The following is a 10783-nucleotide window of genomic DNA, read 5'->3' as shown; positions in this document are numbered from 1 at the left end:
AAAAAAGGGAATCCTTACTTTGGTATATCAATGCAACAGATCAATATAATTCAGTGTCTCATAACCCAATAGGCTACTAATATGGAAATGCATATCTATATCTAATTTCCTTCATAGTAACTAAAAAATATCAATCATACAGTACAAAAAGTTAGTGAATACAAGCCCTAGGAGAAAAGTATTAACTTTTGGAATCTCACTATCAGCGTTATGGTACTTGTGTCTTCAAGACAGCAAAATTCAGTAGCTATTGAACTGCAAAAAGTTTAACTTTTACTACAGTTAAGTAACCTAAATAGGGGGAAGAAAAAAAAGCCTAATAGCTTAGACTAACTACAATCTGTTGGACAAGATTTTGATCCTCTGCAAGTTTCTCATCTTAAAAACCACTGTTGCTCAGTTTTTTGTCAACCACCACTGTTCCACAGCAGCCCCTCATGATCAATCTCAAGTGATTAGCCTCTATTTTCTCCTCTTGATCAGACAAGAGCTTATATTACCTGTATTTCCTGCAGAGACAGTTCTAACATATATTTGAGGTATCCCAAAGGGCAGAAATACACTTCCCATTTCTRGAATAATTATTTGTCCTTTGGGATCAGAGGCTTAAATCATGATCACCTTTTTATATCCCAAATACTGTATAAGTCAGGTCTCTGCCCAAAGGATTTTGCAACTGGGGTGCAACCTTATATTGTTTGCATACACTCACTCTCAGTATTAATTTGATAATGTTTTGCTTGAGTTTACTGTATGTTCTAACCAAAGAAGAAACAAGAGTTAGAAGTTTTTACAGACAGCTTTTGCCTTTGTTTTCCAAACACATACCAGCAAATCCAAGCTGTTTATGTGCGTCTGTATATTGTGCAAGTCTTCAGGAGCTATGCCTCTAAAGTGTTTGAGTTTGGAGCTTCCTACTTCCCTTATAGCCATTGCAAATGGAACCATCCACTTTACACATTCCTCTATCTCACACCATTCATAACCTGGAAGACAAGATGTATGCTTATGTGCCTGAATTAAGACAGTTACTAGACTTGTTTGTAAGTGGCAATGATACTTACCTGAAACTTTCTGCATCAACTCAGATGAGGAGAAGTGGTACAAAGCAGAAGCTGCAAGTATTCCATATGTATATTCCAAGCAGCCGATATCCAGCACACAGAGATCCAAGAGCTACAAGGCAACACATGCTTAGTAAGTCTATTGCAAAATGACAGTTTTTCAGATGAAATAGCATTTTAAGGATGAAATCAGTCCTACCTCTGCTATTTGTACAAATATTTGCTGTGGATATTGTGGCAGCAGCACCTCATAAAGCTCATTTAAATAGGCAACTTGCATGTAAATGTTTAGCCATGATACAACTGTCAGTGGATTTAAGTTCCAATTAAGAGCCTGAAAGAGTAGATATGCACAAGACTTCAGTGTTAATAGAGTTCTTAACTTAGACCATGCAACTTCATTTACTCTTGATAGGAAGCTGTATTTCCAGTTGGCCAAGACATCTCTAGAACACACAAATCCAATCCTCTCCTGTGCTTCCTCCCACTGATAGGGTGGCAGAATCAATTCATTTTGTCAATATGCAYGTATTAATGGATGCTTTAAATCATTTGTTACCTAGAGAACGCTGGTTTCTAATTAGAAAGAGAAATGTGCCTCTTACTAGCATATAAGATTAACTGAGGCTCTCTGCTTTTAGTCTGATTATGCTTGGCTTTACAGAGCATAAAGTAGTACAGGACTTTAAAAGAGGTACAACTAATTCCACTTCAAAATATTACCTTCATAATGATCAATTCCATACTGAGGATTTCATCTTCTGTACAAGCTCCATCTGTAACATACGCAAACTGGTGCAACTTTGGTGGATAAATTTCCTGAAATATAGGAGATCAAGTATTTCATCTGAGGAATAAGTTGTAACTAGCTCCATGTGTTAAAACAAAAACACCCCACACCTTCAGTGTTTCAAGATTTAAACAACAAGAAAACAAACAAACAAAAAAAAAAAACCACACAAAAAAATCATGGTGTCCTCCTCTGCCTTTGATGAACACAGGTTTTATTGTTCAACTTTCCTGTCCATAGCCTTCACTTTTCACTTCCAGTGGATCAGTACAACATGCATTATGCTTGACTACAGGGCTACTGCAGTGGTACCTTAACTAACAYGAAGATTGTTTTATACATGCTAAGGAAAGGCCTTTTATCTCTTGTGATCAAGTGTAGATCTAATGGTCACATATACTTGTACAGTCTAACAATTTTTACAAGGCTGTAGCCTGGCAGATAATGACCTCGGGTCCTGTGAGAAGCAGACCAAACCTAATTAACTATAGATGTTCCAAGGGGTAGTTAAAAGACATTAGTAGCATCAACACAGCCATTATCTGTACTAGATTTCTCACATTAAGGTTACAGCTAACACAGAGGTTGAGAAATATTGCTGGCCCAAGGTTAGCCTTAAGAGATACTGCAGGGAATGGAAACAAACCAGACGGAGCTCCTCTAACTCCATCATTAGAATTTAATTKCTTTTCAACAATGAGGAGACAGTTTGGCCTCAACTACTCAGCAAATGCAAGTTTCACCTTAAACAAACAGAGCTCGCTAATGAAGCCTCGTGATTTAGAAGCAAAATAAGAATTTGTGCTTGAGAAGAACAGGTTGAAGATTTGTGTATCTCTTAAAAGGCAAACAGTAAGAACTAAAAAAGCATTATGTATTTTAACAGTTCGATTTGTTCAAGTAAATAAAGAATAGCTCTTCGACTGTATCATCCAGTAGGTACTCCACTGAGAGTGTAAATGCAACAAGTAGTCTCTGCATACAGCAGCCAGTCAAACTCATTTAAAAACAGCAATTAAGAACTTCAGTCTTTTCAATGTTAGAATAATTCTTTCAAGATTAAGAAAGATATACTGTGGTGTCAAGTAGTCCTTAATTTTAGCTACTTCTAAAAGGCAGGAGGATTTTTTTTTTTTTTTTTGTCTCCCAGCTCAAAAGTCATAGTAACAAGCTCCATAAAGCCTGCCAAAATGGATCTAGTGTGCTGTCTGTCCATTCACATTTTTATGTTTAGGTAAAAGCTGGAGATACTTACCTCAAGCTTTGCTGCTATGAATAAAGAAGAGATCCCAATAAGCTGCAATAGTGTTTTTACAACATTCTGTTGTGTTGCCATGAATCGATCAAAGAAATCTTGCGCTAAATAAAAAGTTTCTCTATGAAGCTTGTAGACTTCACAAACCTGCAAAGAAATGATAACTTACAAAGGACAAGAACAGTTTGAGAGAGTCAAAAATAGATGCCATAGATTTATTCAAAAATGCAAGAGCTAGAGATATAATTCACACTGTCTTTCTGATTCATTGATACTGAGAGCTAACATGCTAACTAAGAGCAGGAATTAAACAGTTTCCTTTGACTCACAAGAAAATTGCCACTACAGTAACTCCCCAGAACACAGAGATCATCAACAGAGTGAAAACCCTTTTGGGAAATGCAAGCATATGTTCTAACAACATGAGAACATCAGTTCCTTGTTTTCAAAAACATGCATCACTCCAGCACCTCAAAAGAGAAAATTATCTCAACTACTTTAGAATTAAGAACAGAGACTATGCCACCATGTCAACCAAACAGCAAAAAATACTCACATACAGATAGAGTGAAGTATATTTTACATGCCAGTAACAGTGTTAGAGATGTTATGAGATGCATCTGGTCTCTAAGCCACCATGCCTTTTTACAATGACTTTCATAACCATTTGTACAGCTTTTATCTGCAACATGACCTTAAAATGCTTATATTGTGCTGCTTCACGGACAAATTGATAATTATACATTATCAAGCTAAATGAATATCACATTATGCTGTTAGTTTGTACATCAACAAATCAAAACATTATATGTATTTTTTTTTTAACTTGGTGCCATTCACTGATAAAATTAAGACAAAGACGAGTGTCTAGTGCTAAACCAATTACACAAAGATCATGAAATGTATTCATGACAGATAGTTATTAGAACACTTCAACAAAAGCACACTTGAAATACTCACAAGCACAGAAAAGCTCACCTCCATTAGCCAGTCTAGAAGGATAGTTCTCATTTTAGGTTGCAGAAGAGGGTGCCTTTGCATATAAAGTTTATCTCTCACATACATCTCCTCTTTGTTTATCATATTTTTCCATACATCATCTCTGTTTGCCCAGCTAAAATAGACAAATGCATTTAGTCTCAAACTATCACATAAAAGAAAGGTAGACAAGCAGTAGTAAAATGGCACACTTACCCCAGAATTGGTAGTGGTGAAGCTCTAGTTGGAGCAACACTTAGATGAATAAAGTGAGAGTAATCAACACCAACTGGATCATCATCTTTATCTGGAGTAGGAATCAGCATATGGGGATTTTTGTGAACGTTATTCCAAGATGGCTATTAAATGAAAGACAACATTTTACAGTGTGCCTTTTTAAAATAATCATTTTAGCTTTAAATAGAATACAGAAGTTGGAAAGAAACTATGACTGAACTGCTATGATTACCTCTTCAAACTGTTCAAATTGCTTATTTTCACATTTGGCAAATTTTGTCACTAAATGCAAAGAACTTTCACCCTGTTCTGCTTTTGAAGGACCTCATGCATTCCATAGGAAAATATCCAAGTCGGAGTCTTCTATTGTCACTATTGTTGCATTTTGTTTTCACCAAAAACATTTTGCATGAAAGCAAGTTGTTTGCCTTCAGGTAAGGAATAAACAGATGGAACTTTAAATCCTAATCCATGATTAGGATTATACAAACAGAAGATCAGGACTTCTGGCAAGGAATATGCAGATGAAATACCTAGAATTCTTGGTTCCATGCAAAGTGTCCTGGGCAATGGACACAGCAAAAGAGTGATTTACAGAATTCTCTCTTAAACCTCAGTTCATCTTGTAATGCTTAGGTGGAGAAAACAACAACAAAAAAAAGCACTTCAGATGATCCAATTGTTTTCRGAACAAAGCAAAGACATGTCAAGAAAATACCACTAAAGAATCATGTCAATCATTTCATGTACAGAACTTTACCAAGGTCTGCAAACATTAGACATCCAACACTTCATCTATCATATCCTTTTACTTTTGCATAGACTATAACACAAGTTTAGGTTTACTTTTCTTTAAAGGTTGTTCACCCTGGCTAACTTGGCTAAAGAAGATCTTGGTGTACACTTCCTATTATTTTGCAGGAAAATATTCCTTTTAATTTTGCTGTAAAATAAAAGACAGATGCCTGTCATCATGACTATGCAAATTAATTAAAATTTGGCATCTCCATCTAACACCAAAGTCAGCCATCTTGTTGCAAACTGATCTATTCTGCAGCATTGGCAAGACAGAAATCCTCAAGGATTCCTAATGTGCTTTGAGAGAGTAAAACAAGCAGACAAAAGTCAGAAGAATCATTAAATGTTTACAAGTAAAATTGCTCTACATGAAATAATACCTCTGGTGAAGAAGCTTCCAAACCTGTTTTTTGCGCTGTCCTTATTACAAATGACACCACTTTCCAGCAAGATGGCTACCCTCTAGCACTGGCTTCAGAAACAAAAACCACTAACTTCAGAAACAAAAACCACATTGCGCAGTTTACTCATACTTAAGACAGATTTGTACTTTGAGTTACTGAGACAAATAGGTAGTTTTTCCTCTTGGAGTTCTGCATGCAAATCTACCACAGCTACTTATTTGTTCTTGTGATCTCACCATACCACAATTTAATTTGGGTGGTGGAGGGGAAAAAGAAGGAACAGTATCTCTACCTGTAAGAATGACAGATTCCTTATGAACTGAAAGTTTGAATAAAAGTGTCACATCAGCATTGCTTTAGGTTAATTTTTGTCCTCCCTCCAAGTCAGACTTTAGTCACACTTTGTCCTCCAAACTGCATGGCAGGCCCAGCTGCCAACGGCCTTTTGAGAAGCACTGGCTTATCAGTTAATCAGCAAACCAAGAGAAAAGCAGAAGATTATACAGTATTGATTTAAAGGTGCCTACTATACCAGGAACTTCTAAAAGCAAATTTGAAGTTCTCAGTACCACAGGGAAGCAACAATGACAATCTGATTTAAGAAAGATTTCTTCCCCCAATCTTTTACAAGGAAATGCATATGAAGACTCAGAATCCTCTTAAGTGCTTTGAAAAGAAGCAAGAACACAGTCTTGGCCTAGATAATGCATCTCACCATGGAGAGTGGGGAACGAATATAAGCAACAAGAGTTAAGTACATATGTTAACTGGAACAAATACATAGGGACTTCAAAAGCAAGAAGCTACCAAGAAGGTAGAGAGGGGCCTGAGCTAGCTTAAGTGAGGGGTCACCATAGCTTTGGCATGTATTTTGGTTGAGGGAATGGAAATATCAATCAGATTCTTGATCTTTAAAGCATATTTAGCAAGAAATTCAATTGACTCTACCAAAAGATATCAAGAAACTGCATGACATCACTTTGTAACTGTATGGAAATAGGACTGCTAAATTGTTTCTTTTTTCAGTGGTAGTTTAATGTAAGGGGGGAGGGGAAGGAAATATCAGGCAGTACTTCCTTCGGGCTCGCACAGAGCCAACCCTGCAGCTGGGAGTGGCAGTCTCTCCTGCAGCCAAAAGGTGACAAAAGCAACAGAAAATCTCTGCAGCCTACTGGAGGAAATCCTATGGCCCTGGGCCTACTTCAGAAGCAAACCTCTGAAGAGGGACCCCAACAAGAAAGCTCAGCGACACCCACAGTCATATTCCAGATACATATGTAGGAAAAAACAAAATGAGGACATGCAAAGGCTCGTAAAGAGAGGAAACACCAGGAAGAGCAGAAGGTAGGTGACCAAACTCCATGGGAACAGTCAAGCACCTTAGCTCCAAACAAAATATCCAGGAGTTCAGGGGTGTGTGTGTGTGTGTGTGTGTGTGTGTTTGTTTTAATTCTTATGCCTCAACAGTTCTTCTAAAGCATGCCCTCATTCACAAATGTATCAAACATTTATTTAAATGGATCTTTTAGACACCCTTCAAGCATATAGCAAGAAACAAAACCAAGCAGGTTTTGGCCATTCAAGTTATTCTTTACAGATAGAGCCTTCAACGAAGCAGCTAAAACCAAGAACGCAAGCTACTGAGACACCAGTGCATCATGGCACAAGTTGAGAGCCACCAGAAGAAGCTTCTGCAGATCCAGGGGCCTGGGAAGGCAAGGGGAAGGAGGATTTTCAGAGAATTTTCAGCAGAGAAACTGAAGTCAAAGAAGCAGGAGGGGGAAAATATCTGTTCATCTCACCCTAAAAAAAAGCAGCATCTCAGAATAGACAGACATCACTATCAACTATTACAYTACAGCCTTCTTAGTTTATCCATCAGAAATAGCAATTTTAGCCATTCTTCACTCACAGGAGGCAATGGGTTGAAATACAGGGCATTTCTTTGCCCTATCAGAAAGGATTAGAATTACCAAATAGGAGATAGAAGAGCAACTCACATAATTAAGTTGTTCCAATTCTTTTTGAACAGCATAGGAGCTTCTGGTACTTTTAATCTCTAAAAGAATTTGAATGCTGTCCTTCCTCACATTAGGGCAAAGTCAAATTCTCAATTTTGATATAGTTCACATTGTTCACTTGTTGGAAGACTTTCTTTTTTTTTTTAAATTAGATCTTTCAAACATAACCTAGAATAGTTAAAGAATCTTTTCAGATGATATTTTTAAAATGCCAGGTGGAATATTTTGACAATTGTAAGATTATTCCGGAAAAGTGTCTAGTGAGAAATTAGTAAAAATTATTTCCTGAAAGCTTGCTTTCTTTATTTTTAATCTGAAAATGTGGATCAGTTTCATCTTAAAATTTCTTACCACTTCAAGTTTCAATTCCCCACTCTAGATTTGGGGGCCACATTATTTGTATCAAGATTACATGGGTTACGATAATCTAGTTAGATGAATTTTGTTTTACATGGAGCCTTGGAAGTGTATCAGTCCACAGAAAGCAGCCAGAAGTAATATGAGAATTACTAGCAGAACTACAGCAGTGCCAGWTCTCCAAAATCAAACACAGAATTTATGCAATATTCTGCTGTCACAAACCTGATGATAYAGCCACACTTTCATCACATAAAGGGTAACGGCATCCTAATTAAGAACTCATGCCTTATGTTCAGCAGAAGCAAACTAATGAATTGAGTATGAAGACGCTATAAAGTGGGATGTGACTATGGTATTTTGCCTCATGTATAAACTAGCGTCAGTAAACAATTTATTTAATGTAGAAGTCACGTGGTATAGGCTGTACTGGATTTATAGCTACTTGCATTTTAGAATTAGTGTGCCACAACAGCATAACTATCTCACTGGCTATCATACAAGCTTGCTATACTGCTGCTGGAACCGTAAACATATTCTCATTAGTGGCCCATGGCAATTTATATCAGAGAATAGCTTGTGTCACACCATAGACTGAAGAGCTGCTGCTGTGCAGCCAAATGTTAGCTTTTTTAAACAGATCTGTAACAATCTGGCTACTTTGTTATGACAAAAAATCTTCCCCATGTATGGACTGATACAAAGGTACCCATTTTATGGGTTTATAGGCAGAAGCCAAGGRCCTAATTCCCACCAGTATCCTAAACTTAAGTTGAAAAATTCCTAAATCTGCATTTTGAAATGCCTACTGCCTACATTATCTAGATTTTAATATGCCCATCCTTCATGAAGTAACATTTAATGGCTGCTAAGCCAGTAACACAAAACACGAACACAGAATTGGAAGTCTTTACAGTGACCTTCAGCACTGAAAGGAGGTACATAAAATATATTTCAAGTTTCTTCCCATTATCTTTCTGAAGGAGGGTAAAATTGGGTCCCTGTTAGGATTTAACAATACTTATTATTATGCAATAATCACACACAAAAAGCCATTGCCTAGCTCAAACAGAATGAATCCTTTGGTGAAGGAGAGAACTGTGGTGAAGGACAGGCAGCTCTTCCTTGTCAGAAGTGAGAAATTAGTTTAATATACTGCACAAAAGAAAGACAGAAGGGAAGGAGAGATCCCCTCATTAAATGCTCACCATTTGAGCCCTGCTTAATATGTTGACTGATAACTAGTATACGCAGTTGCAACAAGCAGAGGCCATTCCAAACAATGATGCCCATCTGTTATGGTAGCACTTCAGTCTTAGAACTTCCAGCTGCCACTTCTGGTTAGATGTGCCACAATTATGCATAGCCTTGCACACCAAATGAGTACTGCCTGTATTCCCTGGTCATGACTTTTGCAGTTTAAGTATCACCCCACATGTGCATTAACTGGCTGAAGTCCTAGTGACAGAGCATGCATGTGTACACACAAGTGCACAGTATTTCTTCATACCCTAAGAAAGGAAATAAACCTATTTCAGAAAGTAGGCTAATCTTGCCATTTTATTTAGAGTAGGCATCTCAATGTCTGAAAGCATCATGCAATAACCAATAGCATGTCATGTCTGAAAAATATGAAGAGGACACCAAGATGAAAGTTAGTTTTGACTTCATAACTCAGATCATTCTAAGTATCTTATTTAGGAAACTGGTGATGATCATTACCAACCTCCACTGACTGGCCAGATTTCCACAGCCAAAGTGACTTTATAGAAATTATCCCTCTGTTCTCTAGAGGGACTGAGCCAAACATTTCACCACAGCATCAGCACCTAGTATTATAAACTTCTAAGTTCTAATCAGTAACCTCTTGTTTTCTGGCAGCCTGACAGCAATACTAGTGAGTGGGAACAGAGCTGAAGGTGGAAGGAAAGAACGATCCTTCCCCTCTCCCAGCGTAAGTATAGGCATGGATGCAAAAAGGTCCATCTCAAGAGATGATTCTGTTTATATGCTTAAGCATCTCACGCTTTGACCTGCAAGGTACAGCATGTAAGCAAATCACTGTACTCTTAAAGGTCTCTAGAGAAGTCAATACAGGGTCTCTCCATGTAGAGGTAAATGCATATTAAGGTCTTTGTAGGTTGAACACTTGCAATTCCAGGAGAGCTGGATATGCTGAAGTATTAACATAACATTTTAGACCAATATGGGCCTTGTCTCTTGCAAAGACTTCAAAGCAAGCTGTATGAATTGAGGAGCTTTGTGCTTTTCATCATCCATGGTTGACAGCCCCCTCAACCATTGCTATACAGCACGTGGTAGCTGTGCATCGGCTTTACTGTACTCACAACAGTAATGAAGCACTGTAAAATAATAATAAAGTTGCATATGGTTATATATTAGCATGACCTAAAAGCAAAGCAGTTACCTGGTTTTCATATTGCTTTTTTCTGTTCGTTTCTATTTTGGCAATTTCTTCATCCGGATCCTGTAAGAACTACAGAAAGGGAGATATAATTTCAAATCACAGTTACGGATTAGGGGAAAACACGCCATTCCAACTGCAGCAGGCACCCGGGCCCTGCGGGACGACGGCACCCGCGTGACAGGCCACCGCTTGCCCACCCAGGGCACCACATGGCCACCGGGACTCAACAAAAGGCGGCGAGGGACCCCGGCCCGTCCCCGTCCCCGGGGGCGAGGCGGAGAGGTGGCAGCGGGGCAGGCCCCGGCCCGCGGGCGCRCCGTGAGCCATCTTGCGTCGCCGGGCTCGCACTCACCGTGGCCACATCGGCTTTCCTCTTTCGGGCGCGCACGGCACCGTCGGCGCCCGCTTCGCCCTTGGCGGGCGCCTTCTCCTCGGGGTGGTCGCTGCCGAG

General features: G+C 38.6%; 1 protein-coding gene across 1 annotated transcript in view; it reads right to left on the bottom strand.

Annotated features, from left to right (window-relative positions):
* CCNE1 (cyclin E1) overlaps window positions 1-10783 on the bottom strand; it is a 13639-nt gene that overhangs the window by 869 nt on the left and 1987 nt on the right. Inside the window, exons 2-10 of the mRNA XM_026059736.1 lie at window positions 10685-10775; window positions 10333-10401; window positions 4304-4446; window positions 4088-4223; window positions 3110-3256; window positions 1788-1883; window positions 1264-1398; window positions 1065-1176; window positions 829-986 (exon numbers count right to left, since the gene is read on the bottom strand). Coding sequence (XP_025915521.1) covers window positions 829-986; window positions 1065-1176; window positions 1264-1398; window positions 1788-1883; window positions 3110-3256; window positions 4088-4223; window positions 4304-4446; window positions 10333-10401; window positions 10685-10775 — 1087 coding nt within the window. The remainder of the gene's footprint in view (window positions 1-828; window positions 987-1064; window positions 1177-1263; window positions 1399-1787; window positions 1884-3109; window positions 3257-4087; window positions 4224-4303; window positions 4447-10332; window positions 10402-10684; window positions 10776-10783) is intronic.

This window comes from Apteryx rowi, unplaced genomic scaffold (genome assembly GCF_003343035.1).
Source record: "Apteryx rowi isolate R43461 unplaced genomic scaffold, aptRow1 scaffold_1, whole genome shotgun sequence".
In the NCBI taxonomy this organism is placed as follows: domain Eukaryota; kingdom Metazoa; phylum Chordata; class Aves; order Apterygiformes; family Apterygidae; genus Apteryx; species Apteryx rowi.
The sequence above is the reverse complement of the archived record's forward strand: the minus strand, read 5'-3'. Positions and strand labels throughout refer to the sequence as shown.